Source organism: Salvelinus sp. IW2-2015, linkage group LG14, assembly GCF_002910315.2.
Source record: "Salvelinus sp. IW2-2015 linkage group LG14, ASM291031v2, whole genome shotgun sequence".
In the NCBI taxonomy this organism is placed as follows: domain Eukaryota; kingdom Metazoa; phylum Chordata; class Actinopteri; order Salmoniformes; family Salmonidae; genus Salvelinus; species Salvelinus sp. IW2-2015.
Window position 1 is genome coordinate 1,723,084 of NC_036854.1, and position 26,394 is coordinate 1,749,477.

Below are 26,394 nucleotides of genomic sequence, written 5' to 3' on the forward strand. Positions count from 1 at the left end.
GCAGCTAGCGACTGGAACGAGCTGCAACAAACACTCAAACTGGACAGTTTTATATCAATCTCTTCATTCAAAGACTCAATCATGGACACTCTTACTGACAGTTGTGGCTGCTTTGCATGATGTATTGTTGTCTCTACCTTCTTGCCCTTTGTGCTGTTGTCTGTGCCAAATAATGTTTGTACCATGTTTTGTGCTGCTACCATGTTGTGCTGCTGCCATGTTGTGTTGTTGTCTTAGGTCTCTCTTTATGTAGTGTTGTGGTGTCCCTCTTGTCGAGATGCGTGTTTTGTCATATATATTTTTTATTTTTAATCCTCCGTCCCCGCAGGAGGCTGTTTGCTTTTTGGAAGGCCGTCATTGCAAATAAGAATTTGTTCTTAACTGAGTTACCTAGGTAAATAAATCAAATCAAAAACAGGCACAGACACACACATAATGTGCCCATTGACTGGTGTCAGTATGTCGCGTTGATGCCATCAAATCTAATTCATGTAACATTTTATGTAGCCTCGGCTCGACCCCATCTTTCCTCATTCTTGAAACCACAAAACATTACAGTACATGACACTACATTGTGTAATACTTAGTTAATTTGAATGAAGCTGATTCCATGTACTGTGGATTGTACTCAGTGTCATTGGTCTCTCTCCTCAGACGGAGATGCATGGCACTTTGACCTTCCTTCTCATCCCCAGCTCTCAGAAGAAAACTCCCCCACACAGAGAGACGGTGGTAAGGCTCCTTCAGGGTGTGTGAGTGGTGTGTGTGTGTGTGTATGTGTGTGTGCGTGCGTGCATGCACAACATGTGTGATCAATTATTACATCATAATCAGTTACTAAACTCTTCTGAGAGATGATGATGCTTATGTCACCCATGTGTTCAGATGCACGTGAGGGCGTATTTTAACTACGACCCGTCTGATGACCCGTACGTGCCGTGCAGGGAGCTGGGCCTTTCCTTCCGGAAGGGAGACATCCTCCACATTATCAGCCAGGATGACCCCAACTGGTGGCAGGCCTACCGGGAGGGAGATGAGGACAACCAGCCCCTAGCCGGGCTAGTACCAGGTACCCAACCCTAACCCCAACCCTAGCCCCAACCCTAACCCTACCGGGAGGGAGATGAGGACAACCAGCCCCTAGCCGGGCTAGTACCAGGTACCCAACCCTAACCCCAACCCTAACCCCAACCCTAACCCTACAGGGAGTGAGATGAGGAGAACCAGCCCCTAGCCGGGCTAGTACAAGGTACCCAACCCTAACCCCAACCTTAACCCCAACCCTAACCCTACCGGGAGGGAGATGAGGACAACTAGCCCCTAGCCGGGCTAGTACCAGGTACCCAACCCTAACCCCAACCCTAACAACCCCTACCCCATAATTTTTCCCCCCAAGTAAATGTTTCTGTTGCCCTCTCCCAGGGAAGAGCTTCCAGCAGCAGAGAGAAGCTATGAAGAAAACCATTGTGGACAGGAATCCTGAACAAGCGCCAGGGTAAGGGATACTATATATACTGCCTGCTCAGTTACACACTCCAGGCAGCTATCACAGGTGTCTAAACACAGGCATGCACACACCACACACACCACACACCACACAACACACACACACCACACACACACACCACACACTACACACACACACACACAACACACCACACAACACACACCACACACACACACACACACAATCATTATGATCTGATATGCTCTAAAATCATCATGTTGATAATTTCCACTTCTCATTTTCTCCAGGGAAGCTTTGGTGTTCAAAGAAGAACAAAAAGAGAGGAAGAAGACATGTACAACCCCCGCAGCAACGTCGGTAAGGGTGCTTCTTTTCTCCACATCTTTTTGGTCCAATCCCAAAATGACTGCTAGCACCTATGCACTGTGATATTTGATTGGTGTGAGGAATATGGTGAAAGTTACACTTAGCCTATCAGAGTGTGAGCGCTACTACCATATTTGCTCACACCTGTCAAGTCCTTTTAGATATCCACAACATAGTGGGGCATAGGTCTAGGGGTCGATTTGGGACTTGCCTCTCTCAATGTCCCTATGTACATTATAACAGATTTACACGATTGTAAAGTGCCTTTTCGGAAAGTATTCAGACCCATTGACTTTTTACAGCATTTAGTTACGTTACAGCCTTATTCTAAAATGGATAAAAAATAAAATAATAATAATAATAAAATAAAATCCTCAGCAATCTACACACAGTACCCCATAAATGACAAAGCGAAATAGGTTTTTAGAAATTAAAAACTGAAATATTCTTATTTACAATAACTATTCAGACCTTTTGCTATGATAACTCGAAATGAGCTCGAGTTGCATCTAGTTTAAATGTATCATCCTTGATCTTTCTACACCTGTGGTAAATTCAATTGATTGGACATGATTTGGAAAGACACACACCTGTCTATATAAAGGTCCCACAGTTGACAGTGCATGTCAGAGCAAAAACCACGCCATGAGGTCGAAGGAATTGTCCGTTCATCCTTGACATGTTTCTACAACTTGATTGGGAGTCCAACTGTAGTAAATTCAATTGATTGGACATGATTTGGAAAGGCACACACCTGTCTATATGAGGTCCCACAGTTGACAGTGCATGTCAGAGCAAAAACCAAAGGAAAGAATTGTCCGTAGAGCTCCGAGACAGGATTGTGTCGAGGCACAGATCTGAGGGAGGAACCAAAACATTTCTGCAGCATTGAAGGTCCCCAAGGACACAGTGGCTTCCATCATTCTTAAATGGAAGAAGTTTGGAACTACCAAGACTTCATAGAGCTGGCCGCCCGGCCAAACTGAGCAATCAGGGGAGAAGGGCCTTGGTCAGGGAGGTGACCAAGAACACGATGGTCACTGTCAGAGCTCCAGAGTTCCTCTGTGGAGATGGGAGAACCTTCCAGAAGGACAACCATCTCTGCAGCACTCCAGCAAATCAGCCTTTATGGTAAAGTGGCCAGACGGAAGCCACTCCTCAGTAAAAGGCACATGACAACCCACTTGGAGTTTGCCAAAAGGCACCTAAAGACTCTCAGACCATGAGAAACAAGATTCTCTGGTCTGGTGAAACCAAGATTGAACTCTTTGGCCGGAATGCCAAGCGTCACGTCTGGAGGAAACCTGGCACCATCCCTACGGTGAAGCATGGTGGCGGCGGCATCATGCTGTGGGGATGTTTTTCAGTGGCAGGGAGACTAGTCAGGGAGACTAGTCAGCATTGAGGCAAAGATGAATGGAGCAAAGTACAGAGAGATTCTTGATGAAAACCTGCTCTAGAGCGCTCAGGACCTCAAACTGGGGCGAAGGTTCACCTTCCAACAGCAAAAGAATCCTAAGCACACAGCCAAGACAATGCAGGAGTGGCTTCGGGACAAGTCTCTGAATGTCCTTGAGTGGACTTGAACCCGATCGAACATCTCTGGAGAGACCTGGAGAAATAGCTGTGCAGCGACGCTCCCCATCCAACCTGACAGAGGATCTGCAGAGAAGAATGGGAGAAACTCCCTAAATATAGATGTACCAAGCTTGTAGCGTTGTACCCAATAAGACTCGAGGCTGTAATCGCTGCCAAAGGTGCTTCGACATATTTTTTGTAAATTAGCAACATTTTTTTTTTAAACAGTTTATTCTTTGTCATTATGGGTTAGTGTGTGTAGATTGATACGATTTAAAAATATATATGTTTATCCATTATAGAATAAGGCTGTAACCAGAACAAATGTGGTCTGACTACTTTCCGAAGGCACTGTAAAATCGGTGCGAACTCGGTCAGGACATTACATTCAGAGGTGCTAAGTTCTCTCGGCCAGCAAATGTTATTGGTGTGTCTTAGACTTAAAAGTATGAGAGTGGAACGTCCTCTCCTAGCAGGAAGTCTTAATACCTCAGTCTTGTTGGCACACAGGAGGCTGGACTCTGGGGCACATTCAGAAATAAATGGATTGGGTAGAACAGATATGCCTCTGACATGTACCGAGTAATCATGCCTGCTCTATTCATTACATTTCTATCTGCCGTGTTCCCCCTCAGCTGAATGTTGTGGAATATTCTGATAGGTATATCTGTTCTACATAACATATTTCTATCTGATATGTATATAGAGTAACATTTCTGTAAACATTTCATACTGCAACACCTTCAGTAAACCCCAACCTCTCTACTTACCTCTGTCGCGCCCAGACTCCTCCTCCGATGACATCCTGACCTATGATGAGATGGCGCTCTACCACCAGCCGGCCAGTCGCAAGCGACCTATTGCCCTGATTGGTCCGCCCAACAGCGGGCAGGACGAGCTGCGGCGGAGGCTGCTGTTGATCCAGCCGGACAGATTTGCCAGCGCCGTGCCACGTAAGTAGACCAATCAGAGCAGGGGATTGGGGGGCGGGGCAAGACTTGTGATGGGAACAAGATCCACTTGTTCTTGTGGGAGGTTCAGTTCGTGGCCTGTTAGGTTTTTATATCTTATTTAAGTGTTGTGATTATTAAACAGACTTTAATTATTAAACAGACTTTAAATAAAGTTTGATGGGGTTTGATAGCTTGAAGCATTGGCAAATTACTACAGCAATTCAATCAGGTAAGGTCGACGTTACCAATACATACAGCTTAGCTTCTACCAAATTCTCATGTATTTTTTTGTGTTAACTGTTTATTACAATAGACCAGACAAAAACTTAATTATACATTTAATATTACATTTAATATACCAAATTCTAATTTCAACAATCGTTATCACTCAGATACAACGAGAAGCCCACGGATACACGAGAAGAATGGGAGGGAGTACCACTTTGTGAACCGTCTGGCGTTTGAGACGGACGACGCAGCAGGGAAGTTCATCGAGTCTGGGGAGTATGACAGGAACCTGTACGGCACCAGCAGTGACTCGGTTCGACAGGTCATCAACTCAGGCAGGATCTGTCTGCTGTGCCTGCACACTAAGGTAGGAAACTAAATCTTCATAAGCCCTACATAGCACTTCATAAGCACTACATAGATGCTTCATAAATCATGTGTAAGTAAGTCATTCTACATAAAGGGTGATATGTCCTTACACCTGGTACTTAGCCCTTGTGCCACATTTTATGTGCATGCCATTTTAAGCATCTTTACAGGCCTTATGAATGATTAATAAAGGCTTTTTAAGCCTTAAAAGTTATGTTTAATTAAAGGGGGACTGTTAGCCGCTAGTTGAGAATATGTTGTGGAGGAAATTTCATATCATGTTTTGAAAGCATACTATCCATGCTGCTATTCCTCCATTCTCTATCTCCCTTTTTTCTAATTTTCTCGCCTCCTCCTGCTGCTGTTTTCTTTCGTTCTCTCCGTCAGTCACTGCGGGTGCTGTGGTCCTCCAACCTCAAGCCCTATGTGATCTTCATCGCTCCTCCCTCTCAGGAGCGATTGCGCACCCTGCTGGCCAAGGATGGCAAAAACCCAAAGGTACTTATCTCACAAAAAGCCCTTTATCAGCAAGTACCATAGATACATTAATATCCACAGTGAATGTATTACATGAATCACACTTATCATGTTGATCATTATACCTGTGAGAAGCTATAATGAACTATTTCTCCTCTGCTGGTACAGTAATAGTTCTGCCTTGAGCTACATCTAGCCAGGATATCTCTAAACCCTGTCCTTCCTGTTTCCCTACATCTAGCCAGGATATCTCTAAACCCTGTCCTTCCTTCCTGTTTCCCTACATCTAGCCAGGATACTCTAAACCCTGTCCTTCCTGTTGACCTACATCTAGCCAGGATATCTCTAAACCCTGTCCTTCCTGTATTCCCTACATCTAGCCAGGTATTCTATAACCCTGTCCTTCCTTCCTTTTTCCCTACATCTAGCCAGGATATCTCTAAACCCCTGTCCTTCACTGTCCCTACATCTAGCCAGGATATCTCTAAACCCCGTCTTCCTTCCTTGTTTCCCTACATCTAGCCAGGGATCTCTAAACCCTGTCCTTCCTTCCTGTTTCCCTACATCTAGCCAGGATACTCTATCCCTGTCCTTCCTCCTTTTCCCTACATCTAGCCAGGATATCTCTAAACCCTGTCCTTCCCTCCTGTTTCCCTACATCTAGCCAGGATATCTCTAAACCCTGTCCTTCTTCCTGTTTCCCTACATCTAGCCAGGATATCTCTAAACCCTGTCCTTCCTCCTGTTTCTCCTACATCTAGCCAGGATATCTCTAAACCCTGTCCTTCCTTCTGTTTCCCTACATCTAGCCAGGATATCTCTAAACCCTGTCCTTCCCTACTGTTTTCCTACATCTAGCCAGGATATCTCTAAACCCTGTCCTTCCTGTTTCCCTACATCTAGCCAGCATATCGCTAAACCCCTACTTCCTTTCTTTTCCCTACATCTAGCCAGGATATCTCTAAACCCTGTCCTTCATCGTTTCCCTACATCTAGCCAGGATATCTCTAAAACCCTGTCCTTCCTCCTGTTCCTACATCTAGCCAGGATATCTCTAACCCTGTCCTGCCTCCTGTTTTCCTACATCTAGCCAGGATATCTCTAAACCCTGTCCTTTCCTCCTGTTATCCTACATCTAGCCAGGATATCTCTAAACCCTGTCCTTCCTGTTTCCTTGCATCTTGCCAGGATATCTCTAAACCCTGTCCTTCCCTCCTGTTTCCTTGCATCTTGCCAGGATATGTCTAACCCACCGTTTCCCAAACTCTGTCCTGGGGACCCCAAATGGGTGCACTTTTTGTTTTTTGCCCTAACACGATACAGCTGATTCAAATAATCAAAGCTGTATAGTTCTAGGGCAAAAACCAAAACATGCACCCCTTAGAATCCCCAGGACTGAGTTTGGGAAACCCTGCTCTAACCCCTATTTTTTCTTCCTGTTTCCCTATATCTAGCCAGGATCCATAACCCCTTTCCTTCACTCCAGTTTCCCTACATCCAACCAGGATAGCTCTATCCCCTGTCCTTCCTTCCTGTTTCCAAACATCTAGCCAGGATATATTTAACCCCTGTTCTTCCCTCTTGTGTTTCCCTGCATCTAGCCAGAGGAACTGAAGGAGCTGATGGAGAAGGCCTGGGAGATGGAGCAGGCCTACGGCCACCTGTTTGACACCGCCATCGTTAACAGCGAGCCAGAAACAGCCTTCCACGAGCTGCTACGGCTCATTGACAAGTTGGACACAGAGCCCCAGTGGGTACCCTCCTCCTGGTTGTGCTAGAGGTCAACCCCATGAATGAGAGTGTGGCCTGGGTCGTGTTCATTAGGCACCAAACGGAAGAAAACAGATTGTAACGGGAAGGGACTACATGGACTCGTCCAATAAGAACCACTTGTTTTCATTTTCAGGAGAAAAAACAACAACATTTCACTACGGTGTACCCTAATGAACATGACCCACAGCTCTGGAAGAATGACCCTAAAAGGAAGAATGGACAATGATCGCTGAGGCCATCGTGGACACAAAATAGAAGGCCCATGCCTTCTCTGACCGAAAGGGTGACTTGTCCTTTAACTAGCCTTCTTATGGTAGGTGGACTTTACATTTACAGGGATGGATACTGTCTTATATGTGTGTGTTCTGTCTGTGTTTTTGTCTTTGAATGTTCTTTTGGGTTTGTGTCAATGTCGTCAACATTCCAGTAGCCTATGCAAAGACATTTATCCAAAACTGTAGAAAACATATTTTCATTTCAATCTCAATAGTTATTTATGATTGTAAAATATGTATTTTTTAGAAGAGATGGTAAACAAATGTGGTTTACCATTACCTCAGACCCCAATGTAAGGTATACAACAAGAGAATGCAATGCACAGGAACAATATATCTCAATGGAGGACCAATTTGCTACTATGTAACTTTCTCCCAGAAGTGAGAACCAAAGAGAAGCCGTTTGTATTGTAAATATGGTAAGGTAGTTGCTGTGTATAAACGATAGTACTATGTTGTGTTTCTGCGCTTGTACCTCACAGACCTCAATCATTCATCATCAGTAAAGATCACCTTAGTAGCTATTGTCTAGTCAGTGTATCGAGGGGCTTGATTCAATCATTATCGCCGGAGATCTGCGCTATAGCGTGCTTGAAGTTAAGGTCATTTCCGATTGAGCCGACATATGCAACGTTTACTGGGAGTCCAGTCTCCGCAAACGCGGGAATGTTGCCTTTAAATTTCAATCGCACTGAAATTCAGCGTTACAGATTAAATCAAGCTCCTAGTTAGTCTGACCAGACACTAACAGGTTGAACAATTAGGAGCTGTAGCCTACTTCAACATATCAATTCATCTGACAAACCTTTTTCGTTGGTACTTTATAAGCAGAACTCAAGAAGCCATCTTCAATAAAACGAATATTTCTCTTGAGCACTGCTTCATAATGTTGGACATTAGTTTCAGGTAAATGAATGCTTTTGGAATACACTTCAGAAATATTAATTGTGTATGCCGAGTTACCAAAACATGTAAGATCAGAATTGGGCTGCATGTGGAAATGCAGCCTGATGCACAAATTGTGGCTAAAACATCAAACTCATTTGAGAAAGTGACACTTGAGGAATATACAGAATCTTTATTTGGATGAAGTGCTCTGACACAGGAGGGGTTGCCCTCAGGGTGCAACAGCAGGATCAGGTACCTACATGTTAGCCATCCTCCTGTAAAGGGTCAATGCCATAGAAATAGAATGTAATTCTGCTATGTTCAATATAACCCCACTCATGGGGCCAACATGGAAGGGACTAGCCTCCACAAAGCAGACACTCACACTTCGGGGGAAAAGAACGACCACACTGTTATTACTGTACAGAATGACGGCATGCATTGACTTGAGTGTTCTGGTGAAACCGTAAACTTTACAGAGCCATCTATGTCCTCACCCAATCAGATGGAATGTTGAATACAGTTCACATATGTAAACCATGTTACTTTACTTAATCTATATATTATTCGCTGCTTTAAGTATTCAAAAGATAACTAACGTCAATGCACTAGTGAACTGATGTGATTGCTGTTAGCAGCAAAGTTCTGACATTGCTGCTAACAGTTTAAACCTCGTAGTTCAATACAGGGATACATCTGGGACATCTCCAATACTGAAAACAAAACATCACCGGTGTACACAAAAACATAACTTTTTTTTTAGAACAAGACAACATGAATAAATAGGATGACTGTAATGGGAATGACGGCATGTCACTCAAACAGCAGGTCCTCGTCGGTTTCCTCCGTCAGCATGTTGGACGGCTCAGCGATGGGGCCCAGCTTGGCCAGACGGATGGCGATCTCCTTCTCAGTCCTCTCCCTCATCTGCTTCTTCTTCTCCTGGATCTTCTTCAGCCTGAGGAGGTGGACACGCCATAGAGATAGTTTGAAGATATAACCTGTTTTAGCATAGACATTGAGGGCTTCCACCATTTAAAGTAGTCAACTAGGTGGGGATCCTATTGGTTGGGAGAAATCAGCCAATGATCAGAGCATTGTCTTCTTTAAATAAATGGGCTATGGTTTGTAAATGGCTTTAAGCTACTGTATGTCACCTCCATCTAGCAGCCACAACATTTGGTGCAGGACTCCAGCACTGCAGGTGGCAGTAAATCACCAATATAGCTTGACACTTTTTCCCAAACAAAATAAGAAAATTGACCACTTTAAAATGAAAATAGGCAGCGCAATTGAGGCTGAGGTCACAGATGGCACAGATACAAAGATGAGACCTCTTTCCATCTCTGGACACACCATAGAAACTGAATAAGAATCCTTTATATCTACGTGATACTCTGGTAATATGGGGGTAGAGACAAGGATATGGAGTTGAGGGACACTTAAAAAAATAAAAAATAAAAAGGAGATGAACAGAGGTGAGGGAGGTGGTCTGGAAATATAACTTACCTGTAGAACTCTTCTCGTTCCCTCTCATCCAGCTCTGTGATGATGTAACTGAGGGTCCGCTCAATACGGGGGATGATTACTGCGGACAGTTCAAATCACATTTTAATCATCTTGCTCTCTTCTGACAGCCATTATTGATATGTGGCGCAGGTTTTGTCATTGTGCGAAAGCAGGCCGGACTCACCATGCTCGATGGCATTCACACGGCGGTTGGTGATCTTTATGGCTTGATCCAGTGTGACGAAGGAAGTCTATCAATCAAACAGTGAGACCATGAGACTTTGTTGTTTAGTGAGACATACATTGTATGTTTTACCACAGTCTTGCAACAGACTTACTTCCTGGGATCATGGTCTTTAGGACACGCACCAGAAAACGTGAACTTTTTGCAATGGGGAAATGAAAATAAGCTGTTCTTATTGGCCAAGGCCTGGAAAATCCCTTCCTGTTTCATTCTATTTTATTCCATCTACCTGTAAGGAGGCCAACTCCACCAGCAGCTCCACTGCTTTAGCATAGTTCCTCTTCAGCCTGGAGAGCTGCTCTCCTCCCCTGGCCAGACCAGTCAGCTCATAACCTAACAAGTAGAGGATGGAAGGAATACCGTGAGTAGTGACACAAACACCACTACATGTTCAACAGCAGGGCATAGACAAAGCTTCCTTTAAACCTGTTAAAAAAAGAAAATTTTCCCATAAATGCAGCCAAGCCAATATTTGAGATTATTTAATATGTTATAACAAAATTGCCATTTAGAAGGTTTATTCAAAAAGAGTCATGCGTTCATACTCTACCAACTGAGCAACACAGGACCAGATAAGACTACTTACTGTCCCCTCCTTCTTGGTAGAGCTCAAACACAGGTAGAGTGACACCTGTGATGTGAGGGAGAGGAGAATCACACAGGTCAGACATTTAGGAGAGACATGTTGTTCTAAAAAAGTACAGAGAAGATCAGAAGAGCTAACCTGTGTGTATATGTACCTTTAAACAAAACTGGGATCCTTAACATTTTTATAAAATGATTATTTTCTGTGTTATAGCCTAACTAGACGATAGGCTATAAAGGCCTGAGGAAAGTCTGACGAGAAACATATACTGCCCTCCTGGGAGCAGGCCCTTTTCTTCCGCGAAGAAAAGACGGGGGTAAAGAGGACACAGATCAGGCTGCCTTTTGAGAATCTGTAGGCGAGAGAGTAAACGCCCACTGCCTTCCGTTCTACTTGCAATCATTGGAAAATAAAGTGATGACCTACGATTATCCTAACAACAGGACATTAAGAACTGTAATATCTTATGTTTCACCGAGTCATGGCTGAACGACGACACAGATAATATAGAGCTGGAGGGATTTTCAATGCACAGGCAGAACTGGTAAGACGAGGGGTGGGGGTGTGTGTCTTTTTGTCAACAACAGCTGGTGCGCAATGTCTAATATTCAAGAAGTTTTGAGGTATTGATTGCCTGAGGTAGAGTACCTTATGATAAGCTGTAGACCACACTACCTACCAAGAGAGTTCTCATATTATTATTGGGCTGTCTATTTACCACCACAGACCATTGCTGGCACTAAGACCGCTCTCAACCAACTCCATAAGGCCATAAGCAAACAAGAAAATGCTCACCCAGAAGCGGCGCTCCTAGTGGCCGGGGACTTTAATGCAGGGAAACTTAAATCAGTTTTACAAATTTTTACCAGCATGTCACATGTGCAACCAGAGGGGGAAAAAAACTTTTACTTCACACACAGAGATGCATACAAAGCTCTCCCTCGCCCTCCAATTGGCAAATCTGACCATAATTCTATCCTCCTGATTCCTGCTTACAAGCAAAAACTAAAGCAGGAAGTACCAGTGACTCTCTCAATACATTAGTGGTCAGATGACACGGATGCTACACTACAGGACTGTTTTGCTAGCACAGACTGAAATATGTTCTGGGATTCATCCAATGGCATTGAGGAGTACACCACCTCAGTCATCGGCTTCATCAATAAGAGCATCGACGATGTCGTCCCCACAGTGACCGTACGTACACATCCCAACCAGAAGCCATGGATTACAGGCAACATCTGCATCGGACGCCTAGAAGAAATCCTGCTATGCCCTCAGACGAACTAACAAACAAGCAAAGCGTAAATACAGGATAAAGATTGAATCCTACTACACCGGCTCTGACGCTCGTCGGATGTGTCAGGGCTTAAACTATTAAGGACTACAAAGGGAAACCCAGACGCGAGCTGCCTAGTGATGCGAGCCTACCAGACGAGCAAAATGCCTTTTATGCTCGCTTTGAGACAAGCAACACTGAAGTATGCACGAGAGCATCAGCTGTTCTGTGTGATAACGCTTTCGGTAGCCGATCTGAGCAAGACCTTTAAACAGGTCAATATTCACAAAGCCGCGGGGCCAGACGGATTACCAGGACGTGTACTCAAAGCATGCACGGACCAACTGGCAAGTGTTTTCACTGACATTTTCAACCTCTCCCTGACCGAGTCTGTAATACCTATGTTTCAAGCAGACCACCATAGTCCCTGTGCCCAAGGAAGAGAAGGTAACCTGCCTAAATGATTACCACCCCGTAGCACTCACGCCTGTAGCCATGAAATGCTTTGAAAGGCTGGTCATGGCTCACATCAACAGCATCCTCCCGGATAACCTAGACCTACTCCAATTCGCATACCACCCCAACAGATCCACAGATGGTGCAATCTCAATTGCTCTCCACACTGCCCTTTCCCTCCTGGACAAAAGGAACACCTATGTAAGAATGCTGTTCATTGACTACAGCTCAGCATTCAACACCATAGTGCCCATGAAGCTCATCACTAAGCTAAGGACCCTGGGACTAAACACCTCCTTCTGCAACTGGATCCTGGACTTCCTGACGGGCCGCTCCCAGGTGGTAAGGGTAGGCAACAACACGTCTGCCACGCTGATCCTCAACACTGGGTGTGTACTTAGTCCCCTCCTGTACTCCCTGTTCATCCGCGACTCCAACACCATCATTGTTTTCTCCCCAATTTTGTGGTATCCAATTGGTAGTTTCAGTCTTGTCTCATCGCTGCAACTCCCTTACGGACTCGGGAGAGGTGAAGGTCGAGAGCCGTGCGTCCTCCGAAACACAACCCAACCAAGCCGCACTGCTTCTTGACACAATGCCCACTTAACCCGGAAGCCAGCCGCACCAATGTGTCGGAGGAAACACTGTGCACCTGGCGACCGTGTCAGCGTGCTCTGCGCCCGGCCAACCACAGGAGTCGCAAGTGCACGATGGGACAAGGACATCCCTGCCGGCCAAACCCTCCCCTTCCCCGGACGACGCTGGGCCAATTGTGCGCCGCCCCATGGGTCTCCCGGTCGCAGCCGGGAGGCCCTTACCATCATTAAGTTTGCTGACGACACAACAGTGGTAGGCCTGATCACCGACAACGATGAGACAGCCTATAGGGAGGAGGTCAGAGAACTGGCAGGATAACAACCTCTCCCTCAACGTGATCAAGACAAAGGAAATGATTGTGGACTACAGGAAAAGGAGGACCGAGCACGCCCCTATTCTCATCGACGGGGTTGTAGTGGAGCGGGTTGTTAGTTTCAAGTCCCCCCCCCCATTTGTTTTGTACACTGCTGCTACTCGCTGTTTATAATCTATGCATAGTCACATACCCCCTACCTACATGTACAAATTACCTCTAACCTGTACCCCCGCACACTGACCCGGTACCGGTACCCCCTGTATATAGCCTCTTTATTGTGTTACTTTTTATTTATTTTTTTACTTAAATTATTTGGTAAATATTTTCTTAACTCTTCTTGAACAGCACTGTTGATTAAGCGCTTGTAAGTAAGCATTTCATGGTAAGGTCTACACTTGTTGTATTCGGCGCATGTGACAAATAAAGTTTGATTTGACTGTGTGAGAAGTAAGTGTTGCGTCAAACTCATCTCAATATCCTAGCCTCTTCATTGATGATAGGCTCTGCCTTACTGAAGTTGTGAGATACAGCATTCCATTGTGAGATACAACTTTTGATTGCCGATAGATATGCCTAGTGTACGGTTACGACTGTCTGCCTGGTGGCTGTCCTGCTTATAATATGCCCCTCCCCTCTCTCTGTCTGTCCCTCACTAGATCGCTATGAAAGATGTGAGTGTTCTCGGAAGTACGGCAACCAATCAGTCTCCTCTGTTCCAAAAATACTGAATCTTAGGAGACGATTCCTAGTGGACACTCAGAAATGGTAGTCGACGTGCAAGGAGTCGAGGAATCAATTATTTTGGAGCCGACTCTCCACTACGTCACTGTCGTCAGCAGAGAAAGGCAAGCGACAGCAGCGAAGTCCTGTATGACAATACTTTGGGAAGTTAAATGAGAAAGAAATGCAAACTTTGATGTGGAACTGAGATCCAGTAATGGTAGTACAGGTGCAACGCTGAACCGTCTGACTTTGAAAGGGACGCTCTGTGAGACCCAAACCATTGCTGGCAGCTGCGCTGAATTCACATGGTATTTTATGAACAAAAAATCGATAAAAAAAATTGATGTTTATTATTATTTTTTGCCCATTTATAACATCCCTAGTGAGTCCAGAGCTGCTAACCTGCCACGTTGTCCTTCTTCGCCCGAACCTTCACCTTGGCCTTGTTAACATTCTGGATGACAGTGGTGCTGTGGGAACATTAGGAGAATGTTATGAGAGAACATTGACTAAACATTAGACAAACGCCTAAATAAAAAGCATCAAATGCACATCCTCTCACCTGAAGTCGCCAGCAGCGAATTTCGCCTCAGCTAAAGAGAAGGCCGCCTCCCTCATCACTTCGCCCATCAAGGTCTTTGTCTAGAGATAGCGAGAGGAAACGAGAAGGACTGAAGTCAATGTGTCAGGCCCTGATGACATTAGGATCTGTTATACAAAACAATAAACTTACTTACAGTATATTATTAAGAAACAGGGAATTAGACAATGTTTTAAACATAGAAATATAACTACAAGAACAGATATTCCCATTTAAATCAATGGTTGGTGATGGGTAGGCCGGCAGCCATATTGAGTTTACCCTAGCCCTTAATCATGACTCTCAGTTCCATTACACATAAGAGTCATTGGACGAAGGCGTCTTCTCTCGGGAGAGCTTTGTTCTGAACATGAATCGCTTGCGGTTAAATTGATAAACACCTTTTATAGGGTTAGGGTTCCACATTGCCATAACTCTGTTACAGCACGTGTTTACAGAAGACAGAGGGACAACCTGTGCTAATTAGCTATATAGCATGCGCCGAACACCTGTGTGTAATGGAAGAAGCTCACAGAACGGGACCACATACTTTGAGAACTGATTCACGTTTAGATTGAGTATTGGGCTGTTTTGGCTGCCAGAACCAGCGTACCTCTGAAAATAGCTTTGGACCTTAAGGAGTAACGGCAGGCTCCTTAAGAGTACATCTTGGGCTAACGTGACACATTAGTGTACCATCAAATGTCAATGGTTTTCCCCAGTCTAATATTTTTGTTTCTATGGTTTTAACCCCCCTTGAATTACCTCAATGATCTTGCGGAGGATCTGACGGAAGCGCATGGAGAGAGCATCAGCCTTCTTCTTCAGTAGGTTCCTGCCGGTCTGGGCCCCCTTCAGACGGGCCTTCATGATGGTCTGAGCCCTTCACAGACAAGTCATCAGATGTCAGACAGAGGACTTCCATAATAAATATGAACATTCAGATTTGAATCATAGTAAGTAGGCCTAAGTAAGTTTGACATGGTATAATCTGTGGAGAATATTTTTGGGGAAAGTACAGTAGTCCCATAGACTATATGTAAGGCACATAAAAAGCTCTGTGGTTTGGAAATTATGGCCAGTCATCACATGATTAAAATCTGTCATTGCACCCATTTCATTCATTGAAAGCACTTTTACAAATGGGCTCTGCCTAACAACTAGCTAGAACAGGGATGGGAAATTGATGGGAGTGGGGGCCACAAACTAATCTGAACTCATCATGAGGGGCTGCAGTTGCTCGCAGGTCTGCGTACCCATGTGCATGCTCCCTTTAATTCGCCCCTCCTGGAGGACCTGAGGACTAAAACCATTCCTCAGGACTACCTGGTCTGATAAGTCCTGGTAGTCCCCAGTCGTGCTGCTGATACAGTTTCTGCTGTTTTGCCTGTGGCTTTTGCCTGTTCACAGGACATGCTACCTTGCACAGGGCCTGCGGTATTCAACCCTCTTTTTCCCCTCTACCGCACCTGCTGTCTCGTCTTCTGAATGCTCGGCTATGAAAAGCCAACTGACATGTATTCCTGAGGTGCTGACCTGTTGCACCCTCTACAACCACTGGGATTATTATTATTTGACCCTGCTGGTCATCTATGAACATTTGAACATCTTGGCCATGTTCTGTTATAATCTCCACCCGGCACAGCCAGAAGAGGACAGGCCACCCCCCAGAGCCCGATTCCTCTCTAGGTTTCTTCCTAGGATCCTGCCTTTCTGGGGAGTTTTTCCTTACCACCATGCTTCTACATTGGCATTGCTTGCTGTTTGAGGTTTTAGGCTGGGTTTCTGTATAAGCCCTTTGTGACAACTGATGATGTAACAAAATGTGTAGAATTGCACGAAATTAACTCAAATTGCAGAGAATCTCCTGCAATTCTACACATTTTGCTATAGGGTGAATAGGAAAATGTGTTTTTTTTCCAGCTAATTAACTACAATTCTACACATTTTGCTATAGGGTGAATAGGAAAATGTGCTTTTTTACAGCTAATTAACTACAATTCTACACATTTTTCCATACAGTGGAGATAAATGCTTGCAGTTTTTAATGATATCTGAGTGAGACTGACAAACAAAATCAAATGAAGGCCCCGTCGGCTGGTAATTCGACCATGATTACTACATTTTGATAGCTGGCGCTGGACTAATTTACTAATCAGAAAAATGTTAGCTGACATGAGCTAATTGCGTGACTGACATAAGAAAAAAATGCTGATTCACAACCACATTTCAAAATTGCACCTTGTGTATTCTGCTATTCGAAATATATACATGACCAAAAGTATGTGGACACCTGCTTGTAGAACAACGGGTGTAGAACATGTCATTCCAAAATCATGGGCATTAATATGGAGTTGGTCCCCCCTTTGCTGCTATAACAGCCTCCACTCTTCTGGGAAAGCTTTCCACTAGATGTTGGAACATTGCTGCGGGGACTTGCTACAAGAGCATTAGTGAGTTCGGGCGAGCTTTACAACACTCCAGCAGACACTTGGCATTGCGCATGGTGATCTTAGGCTTGTGTGCAGCTGCTCAGCCATGGAAACCCCTTTCACGAAGCTCCGAGGAACAGTTCTTATGCTGACTGATTCTTTTTATTTAACCAGACAAGTCAGTTAAGAACAAATTCTATTTTCAATGATGGCATAGGAACAGTGGGTTAACAACAGACTTTTACCTTGTCAACTCGGGGATTCGAACTTGCAACCTTTCGGTTACTAGTCCAACGCTCTAACCACTAGGCTACCTGCCAGAATTCGGTAGTGAGTGTTGGAACCGAGGACAGACGATTTCGCGGCTGAGCCGTGGTTGCTTCTATTAGTTTCCACTTCACAATAACAGCACTTAAAGCTGACCAGGGCAGAAATGTGACTTGTTAGAAAGGGCATAGTATGACAGTGCCAGGTTGTAAGTGTGAGCTCTTCAGTAAGGCCATTCTACTGTCAACGTTTGTCTATGGAGATTGCATGGCTGTGTGCTCGATTGTATACACCTGTCAGCAACGGGTGTGGCTGAAATAGCCGAATCCACTCATTTGAAGGGGTGTCCACATACATATGTGTATATATAGTGGTTTTTTTTTGTTATTAATGATCCGAGAGTCTTCGAAAGGGGGTTGGTAATCTCTGAGCTAGAAGGCGATGTAGATTCATATAAAATTGGGGAGCATAAAATCGCAAACCTAGCTAGATTGCTAGGATTATTTAGAAATGTCAAACATGCTAACTAGCTACTTAGCTAGCTAACGTTACTTACATTCTAGAGGGGAATACGTCGATCCTCTCTTTTCCTGACATCTTGTTCTTTGGCTGCAAACAGTCTTCTGTACTTCAATTCCGTCTGGATGACGAGACAGCTAACAGATATCTCTAATAATAAAGAAAAGCTATTGCACAATTTTTATTACACCTTGAGTATGACAGATTTGTAACCGATGTCGTGATCTTCACGATATTCTAGTGCGAAAATACATCAGCTGGTTAGAAGTCATGTGACTGTGTTGTTAACAGCTATTGCGCTTGCGCCTGTCAACCCAGGCGCTTTCTCTTCCGGGTCGAAAAATGAGCGCACAGATGAATTTGAAGTTGAAGCAATTGGGCCCAATTCGCTAGCTACGTATTTGGAAAAAAAACAAATACAGGACATTACACCATATTGTTCCGTAACTATACGATACAGGTGAGACGTCTACTCCAGTCACCGCGAACAAAACAGCTGTTTGCCGGGGTTGTGAAGAGTTAATTTGCTAGTTAGGTGCATGTGCGCTAATGTAATCACGTTAAGCTGGGTTACTTTATGGCAATACAGTAAGAGGATATCTATCTGTCAACTCATTCTTGTCGGTGTAAAAATATGTGCTATGGCAATTGAGTGCAGTTAGAGATATCTGCTGTGAGAACATACAGGTGTGATCAATGTGGATTCGTTGACGTCTAGAGATTTGAAGAGTTGAAGGGGAGGAGTTTTTTGGACATGGAGGTATGATCAGGTAACGCTAGACTTAAATATCAGAACAAAATGTAATCTCTGTCATGGAACTATCCTTGTAGCGTACTAAACCACACGGTGAAGGAAGTGTGTTATAAACTTCACCAGAGTGGAGCAGAGACCCAGCTTTGTGGAATTTTTGCTCTTGACTACAGTGATTCGCCCAAAGTACATTTTATTTAACCTTTATTTTATCAGGGAGGCATGTTGAGACCAATGTCTATTTTACAGATTACCTCTGAATTACAGAAAATATAAATATATTTAACAAAAATGTAAACATGTAAAGTGTTTCATGAGAGGAAATAAAATATCCCAGAAATGTTCCATGCCACGAAAAGCTTATGTCAAATGTTGTGCACAATTTGTTTTACATCCCTGTTAGTGAGCGTTTCTCCTTTGCTAATATAATCCATCCACCTGACCGGTGTGGCATATCAAGAAGCTGATTAAACAGCATTATCATTACACAGGTGCACCTTGTGCTGGGGACCACTCTAAAATGTGCAGTTTTGTCACACAACCCAATGCCACAGATGTCAAGTTTTGAGGGAGTGTGCAATTGGACTGCAGGAATGTCCACCAGAGCTGTTGAATGTTAATTTCTCTACCACAAGCCACCTCAAATGTCGTTTTAGAGAATTTGGTGGTATGTCCAACCGGCCTCACAACCACAGACCATGTGTAACCACTCCAGCCCTGGACTTCAACATCCGGCTTCTTCACCTGCAGGATGGTCTGAGACCAGCAACCCAGACAGCTGATGAAACTGGGTTTGCACAACCAAAGAATTTCTGCACAACTGTCAGAAACGTCTCATGAAAGCTCATTTGCGTGCTTGTCGTCCTCACCAGGGTCTCGACCTGACTGCAGTTCGGCGTCGTAACCGACATCATTGGGCAAATGCTCACATTCGATGGCCACTGGCACGCTGGAGAAGTATGCTCTTTACGGATAAATCCCAGTTTCAGCATGTATGGCATCGTTTGGGCGAGCGGTTTGCTGACATCAACGTTGTGAACATGCCCCATGATGATGGTATGGGCAGATAAAAGCTCCGGACCACAAACACAATTGCATTTTATCAATGGCAATTTGAATGCACAGAGATACTGAGGTCCCATTGTTGTCATTCATCCGCCGCCATCACCATGTTTCAGCATGATGCATGGCCCAATGTCTGTACACAATTCCTGGAACTGAAAATGTCCCAGTTCTTCCATGGCCTGCATACTCAGACATGTTTGGGATCAACGTGTACAACACCGCGTTCCAGTTCCCACCAATATCCAGCAACTTCGTACAGCCATTTTATTTTTTTCATTTAACTAGGCAAGTCCGTTAATAAGAACAAATTCTTATTTACAATGACGGCCTACCGGGGAACAGTGTGCTAACTGCCTTGTTCAAGGGCAGAACAACAGATATTTTTAACTTGTCAGCTCGGGGATTCGATCCAGCAACCTTTCGGTTACTGGCCCAACGCTCTAACCACTAGGCTACCTGTGTGGGACTACATTCCCACAGGGCACAATCAACAGCCTGATCAACTCTATGCGAAGGAGATGTGTCACACTGCATGAGTCAAATGGTGGTCACACTGACTGGTTTTCTGAGCCACACCCCTACTTCTTTTGTTATCTGTGACCAACAGAAGCATATCTGTATTCCCAGTCATGTGAAATCCATAGATTAAGACCTAATTAATTAATTTAAATTGACTGATTTCTTCATATGAACTGTAACTCAGTAAAATCTTTAATTGTTGCATGTTGCGTTTTATAGTGTACTTCCAAGACTAAAGATCAGACTGACATTTTTACACTTTTACTGTAACCAATAATTATTGACAAAAGATCAATTATAATTAGTAAATAATAAGAATGTAGCTATTCCATGTATTATCCTATCTGATGTGACTGTCCAACCAAATGTACGTCCCATTGATCTTTTATTCAGTTGCTAGAGTTTCATCAAAGCCTGTTTAAAAACCCATTGTAAGTAAATGGAATAGCATATCTCAACATTTAAAATGTCTCTGGTTTCATTATATTTACCTCAATGCTACTGTTTCCCTCCCAGCGATGCTGAACCTTAGCTGTAGGTTCTACCAGCACCGGTTCCCTGAGGTGGAGGATGTGCTGATGGGGAACGTGTGCTCCATCACCGAGATGGGCGCCTACGTCAGTCTGCTGGAGTACAACAACATTGAGGGCATGATCCTGCTGAGCGAGTTGCCACGCCAACGTATCTGCTCCATCAACAAGCTCATTAGGATCAGTCGCAATGAGTGTGTGGTGGTCATCCGAGTGGACAAAGAGAAGGGTGAGGTGGGGTTTGAGTGGGTCTGGTCGGTGAAATAAAGATTGTGTGTGTACGTACACATCTTGTTAATTTTGGTCAGTCAAAAACATCTCTGATATTTGTCAATGTCAACTCTCCGCAGGGTAGAGTCATCAAAGAGAACAGTTTCGCCAGAGGAGGCTATCAAATGTGGAGACAAATTCACAGAATCTAAAACCGTAAGTCAGGTTGACCGCCGGCACTCAGCCACGTGCCGGAGGATGCTGTAATGTACAAACTCTATCATTCTCTTCCAACAAAGTCATAAACTCTCAGACGATTGTGTACCCTGTTCCCAGATGTGTTTGTGCAGTGTAGATGGATAAGAGCGTCTGCTAAATGACTTAAATGTAAATGTAGCCTACTGCGATGGTGGTTAGGATGTGTCGTGGAAATTCTAACCAGAAAGGAAGAGACTGTAGATTCTTCAAACAACAACTTTTTAATTATAAGATTTGCAAATCTGGAGCTGGTTAACAATCCACTCAACAACAGTGCAGAGTTAAGGGCCCTTCAAACAAGAGTTGGGTCTCAGCCTTTATAGGGAAATACAACCTCTGTCTACGTGACAGTTTAGCAGGTGTGTGAGATCATGGTGGGATCATAGCGTGCAAACAGGTGATAATGCCAGTGTTGTTACTCAATTCTGCTGATAAAATTGTTGTTGCTGCTCAAGCTAGCTGTTCTCGTCATATCTCCACACAGATGTGCCATTGGAAAGATACGGAAAAACAGGATGGACCAAAAACTGGTCACTCTCAGAGGCTCTTTGTCTTTGGCCATGTGACCAAGTTACTCAGAAACAAGAGAGGAAAAACACTGGCTTCTTCTAACATGAGAGAAACAGACAGTGGAAATGTACAGCTTTAAGGCTTATACAGCACATGTGTATAACAGAGTTCGTAATTTTGCCACGATCGATGACAATGACCAAAGGAGTTGGCAAGATGGCACAAACAGGGCCCCTATTCATTAAGTGTCTCAGAGTAGGAATCCTGATTATAGGATCAGTTTTGCCTTTTAAATCATAATGAATGGACAGGGGGGGCACCTGTTCCTAAATCGGCACTCCTACTCTGAGTCGCTTTATGAAATCGGGCCTAGATCTGGGACCAGGCTAACATGAGTATTCCCCTCTTGACCAGAAGGGATATGGAGTGTAAATATCTTAGGCGTGGCAGGTGTACAGTATTCTTCATCACGTGGCTGAGGTGCTGGAGTACACTAAAGACCTGCAGCTGGAGAGTCTGTTCACACGCACGGCCTGGGTGTTTGATGAGAAGCACAAGCGTCCGGGATTCTGACGTCTTCAAACAGGCTGTATTGTATCGTGACTCTTCCTATAACCTTTTCACATGACTGAGCCAAACTACTAGGCTGGCCTGGTTACACATCCACCATAGTAACTGGAACCTGGCTGGAAAGGACAATGTGAAAAGAGAATATGGAAGCCAGCAGAATGTGTTTTTGGATCTGCCCTAGAGTGGGAATCAGACAACGAGACTAAGATCTGTCATTCTTAGGGTGCGTTCATAAATTCCCAGAGACCCTGCCATTCTGGATGGGCTGGACCTGACAGAGGAGGAGAGGGCCGTGCTCATCAACAACATTAACAGGCGACTCACTCCACAGGCGGTCAAAATCAGAGCAGGTCCGAGACCACCGCACAATCAACAATAAGATACACTACATACACGTTACAGAGGATCAGAGGGGGGAGGAGGCCTGTACATGGCATGGATCCTGTTTTTAAGTAAAGGAGGCCTGTACATGGCATGGATCCTGTTTTTAAGTAAAGGAGGCCTGTACATGGCATGGATCCTGTTTTTCAGTAAAGGAGGCCTGTACATTGCAGAGATAAAGTGAACTATATAAAAATATTCCAAGGTAAAAGCAGATAAGCATGTTAAGGTTGCAGCAGGACTCATACTGCAACGTGTTTCAACCCAACAGGTCTGCCTCTGGCAGTGCTCATTCCCTACCTTAGGAAGCCTTGTTGGGTTGGTATTTCCACATTTGATGTTTAAAATAACATTTTACTACACCAATATGGAAATTGATTTTAACTCCAGTGGCATGTTGAACTCGTCTGAAGTGTTGAACTGGAAACATGGTGGCTTGGCACCGTAGTTATTTTAACAATACATTTGTACCATCTTCCTAGCAGACATTGAGGTGGCATGCTACGGGTATGAGGGCATCGACGCAGTAAAAGACGCCCTGAGGGTGGGGCTTAGCTGCTCGACAGAAGCCATGCCAATCAAGGTAAGTTGCATCAAGGAGCTCTCGTACCCTATCAAGCATGTGGCTGTGCCCGTGTCAACCCCATAGAAGTATAATCTATTTCATGTCATTCTTTCTGTGGTCGACCGCAACTTTCTTGACGGTGTTCAATGACCGCTCGAGTGCTTTCTCCTCCTAGATGAATGTGATAGCGCCGCCACGCTACGTGATGACCACGACCACTCTGGAGCGCACTGAGGGCCTGTCGGTTCTCTACCAGGCCATGGCGGCCATCAAAGAGAGGGTCGAGGAGAAGAGGTGCGTTTTTAACATCCAGATGGAGGTGAGACAGAGGATACCGTTACAGTAGATAGTTGGCTGGGAAAACGATGGAGAGATGGGTGATCAGTAGTGTGAGGGAATGCCAAAGGTGGTTTCTCTCTCTGAGGCCACTTCTCGTGAATGTGTCATGTCCAACTATGTAAATAAAATACACTTGACTTTTGTACCGTCTTACTAGCACTGATTTTACAGTTAGCGGCTTAAGGTTTTACTTACAATTATATGTTTGTTTTTACCCACCTTAGTTGAATGCACTGATTATAAGTGGCTCTGGAGAAGAGCATCTGCTAAATGTGTAAATGTGGTGACGGACATGGACGAGACAGCTGGAAAGGCTAGAGCGGGAGAACGCAGAGGTGGATGGAGACGACGAGGATGGAGATGGAGGCTAAGCAGAGGACTAGTCCGTCAGCCCTGAGAGAAGGGATGTTGGGAAGACAAGAGAGGATAGGCAGATCTGGCCATAGTCACATTGTCCAACAGATGTGTAACTCTCATATTCCAAAAACAGGGGTATTCAATTGCAAATGTCCCTGTCAATTAAGAGAGGTTTCTCAGAAAATGGAAACATGTATCACTATCCACTCAGGTCTAGAAATAGACAGAATGAAATGTTAAGGCAAACTATACTAGTAAGTAACCATTTTACAGTACCAACACCTATTTGGATCAATTATACCCATATATGCAGAAAACTGTCTACAAGCATTGGCCTTTTACTTCTTGCCCCAGTGTCTTCAGTATCCATGGTGATTGGCCTCTTGCTGGTCACAGGAAGTGATGCGTGTAGAAGGAAGAGGTATAATAGGCTGTTGTGTGTCTGGTTTGTGCTCTTCCAGTACTATGTATTTTGACATCAATAAAGTTCTGATCAATGACTTTGTTGGCAACTATGTGGAGTTTGGTATCAATTGCTAGCCTGGGTACCAGTCTGTTTAGCTAACATTTACCCTTTGTATTCCCTGTCATATACCAAATGTTTAGCTTGGCAAGGAGCGGAATGATAACCAAAAAGACTGGTACCCAGACTAATCCAGATTGTGTAGAATAGGGAATCACATTCACATTATATTGCATCAAATTTAACAAGCCCCCTAGTTAAAAGTGCTTGTACCATGTCTCCATGGCACACAGTGGTTCTTTATACTACACTGCCAGAGCTGGTCAAATAAATTCAGTCTTCCTTACTGTTGGTGTCCATAGTTTTTACTCTGAAAATTAGAACCTATGAAAGATTTTCTTCCCAGAGGATCAATACAGCTGCATTAGACAAAACATGTTTCCACCACCAGAAATGTATATATATATACACACTCCAATCCTTACATATTTTATGGTTTGACAGGAAGACGAAGTAATAAACCATTCCTTCTCCCTTATGGTGATCTGACCTCAAGCTCCTTGATGTCTAATCCAAAGCTCTCCACCGGTATCACCTATAGTATTCCTGTGACTGCCTCCTGTCCACCCAGCACATTCCAAAGCCATCTGTCTCCTACAGAACCATTCTCTATCACACTATAGTATTACTGATGTAACAAACATTCTCTATCACTCAGATACATCATGTCTCTAGGATAGCAATGTTCCAAGTTTAACCCAGAATCAACTATTGGTTTATGCACTGGGCCAGATCAAGACCTGATGACATCTTGACTATTGACAAAACCAAGTACACAGAACTATAGAAAATCATCTTTATTCAAAACAAATTTCCACTGGTACAAAAAAAACAAAATGGAGACAATGTTTTCACAAATCACAATCATTACAGCTGGTCTTCCAAATGAACCTTTCCTATACAGTGTTCTGTCAGGTGTTACAGTATGAGACCAGCCAATCACAAGTCAGGAAGACCTAACATTCAGTATCTGGCCCATCATCCTCAAATAGCATTTTTAGAAAGTTGTTTGTAATACAAAAACAAACCTACTCCACTTAAACAGAAGTTTCAGCAGATGCCAATGACTAAGCATTTGAGATGTTACAGAAGTTGTGGATGTTTCTAAGTACTAATATCACAAAACTATAGACAAACTGAGACCAGTGAGATACCTTTCAGTGAACCTCCTTCCCACGGCTTGGTAGCCATGTTGTCTTCTTCAAACGTTAACTGCTTATCTGCCAGCTCCATCCCAACCCTCGGGACAGCCAACTCAAGCCAAGAGACTAGTCAGGCCATTGTCCAAGTGGTTGCTTGCATGCATCTTCAATAAGCACTTAGTCAAAGTCATTCAAGCACATACACATGTAGGCTGTACAGTCAGCAGCTGCAGTAGAGAGACATGTACCAGTCTATTGGAATAATGAGAAAACGGGAGCTCAATATTGTCCGTAGTAGAAAGCCATTGTTGGCGTATTAGGATGAGCCCATTCTTTGATTTTAGGCTGCTCGAATGGAGAAGCAGTATTTTTTGGTGGCTAACAACACTAAAGTCGGATTAATCTATTAGAAAAAGTTGGATGTTCGTTCTATGCTTTCTTGGGTTTCTTATTTCACCAGCCCAATCTTCTTGGCCTCTGTTTCATAGATCAGCAACCTCCACATCTTGACTATGAAGACTTCTGCTTCTTCATCCAGAACCTTGGTGTAAAGATACAGCATTTCAGTTGGATCAATGAATTAGTACGTTTTAAAGGCTCTGTTTTAGGGAATCAAAAATGATCAAATGTAGTTTTAACAATAAGCTTAAGCTGAACCGAGACTATTTTGAGAATGTTTGCAGTATCTTTGTTTGGGATACTCACCATGGCAACATCATCCAAGATACCCTGTGGTGTACCATGAGCCATCACCTGGGGATAAGAGGTCAAAATGAATGAATCAGAATTAA

General features: G+C 44.0%; 2 protein-coding genes and 2 pseudogenes across 5 annotated transcripts in view; 2 read left to right on the forward strand and 2 right to left on the reverse strand.

Moving 5' to 3' along the window:
- LOC111972876 (protein PALS1-like) overlaps positions 1–8,360 on the forward strand; it is a 28,684-nt pseudogene extending 20,324 nt beyond the window's left edge.
- Positions 8,361–8,550: 190 nt separating this feature from the next.
- On the reverse strand, positions 8,551–18,157 carry LOC111972736 (V-type proton ATPase subunit D). Its single transcript, XM_023999796.2, has 9 exons — positions 17,921–18,157; positions 15,431–15,548; positions 14,648–14,727; positions 14,488–14,555; positions 10,715–10,759; positions 10,358–10,461; positions 10,069–10,135; positions 9,885–9,963; positions 8,551–9,333 (listed from the first exon to the last, which is right to left on the reverse strand). Exons 1-9 carry the CDS (start codon positions 17,959–17,961, stop codon positions 9,189–9,191), a joined length of 747 nt encoding a protein of 248 aa, XP_023855564.1. The 5' UTR covers positions 17,962–18,157; the 3' UTR covers positions 8,551–9,188.
- Positions 18,158–20,736: 2,579 nt separating this feature from the next.
- Positions 20,737–24,438, forward strand: LOC111972737 (eukaryotic translation initiation factor 2 subunit 1-like; annotated as a pseudogene).
- A 1,011-nt stretch (positions 24,439–25,449) lies between these two features.
- The window catches only part of LOC111972610 (RNA-binding protein 25), a 28,269-nt gene continuing 27,324 nt past the window's right edge, over positions 25,450–26,394 (reverse strand). For all 4 annotated transcript variants that reach the window (XM_070446454.1, XM_070446453.1, XM_070446452.1 and 1 more), the window contains exons 16-17: positions 26,309–26,356; positions 25,450–26,144 (exon numbers count right to left, since the gene is read on the reverse strand). In XM_070446454.1, the coding sequence (XP_070302555.1) occupies positions 26,052–26,144; positions 26,309–26,356 (141 nt within the window). In that variant the 3' untranslated portion in view covers positions 25,450–26,051. The remainder of the gene's footprint in view (positions 26,145–26,308; positions 26,357–26,394) is intronic.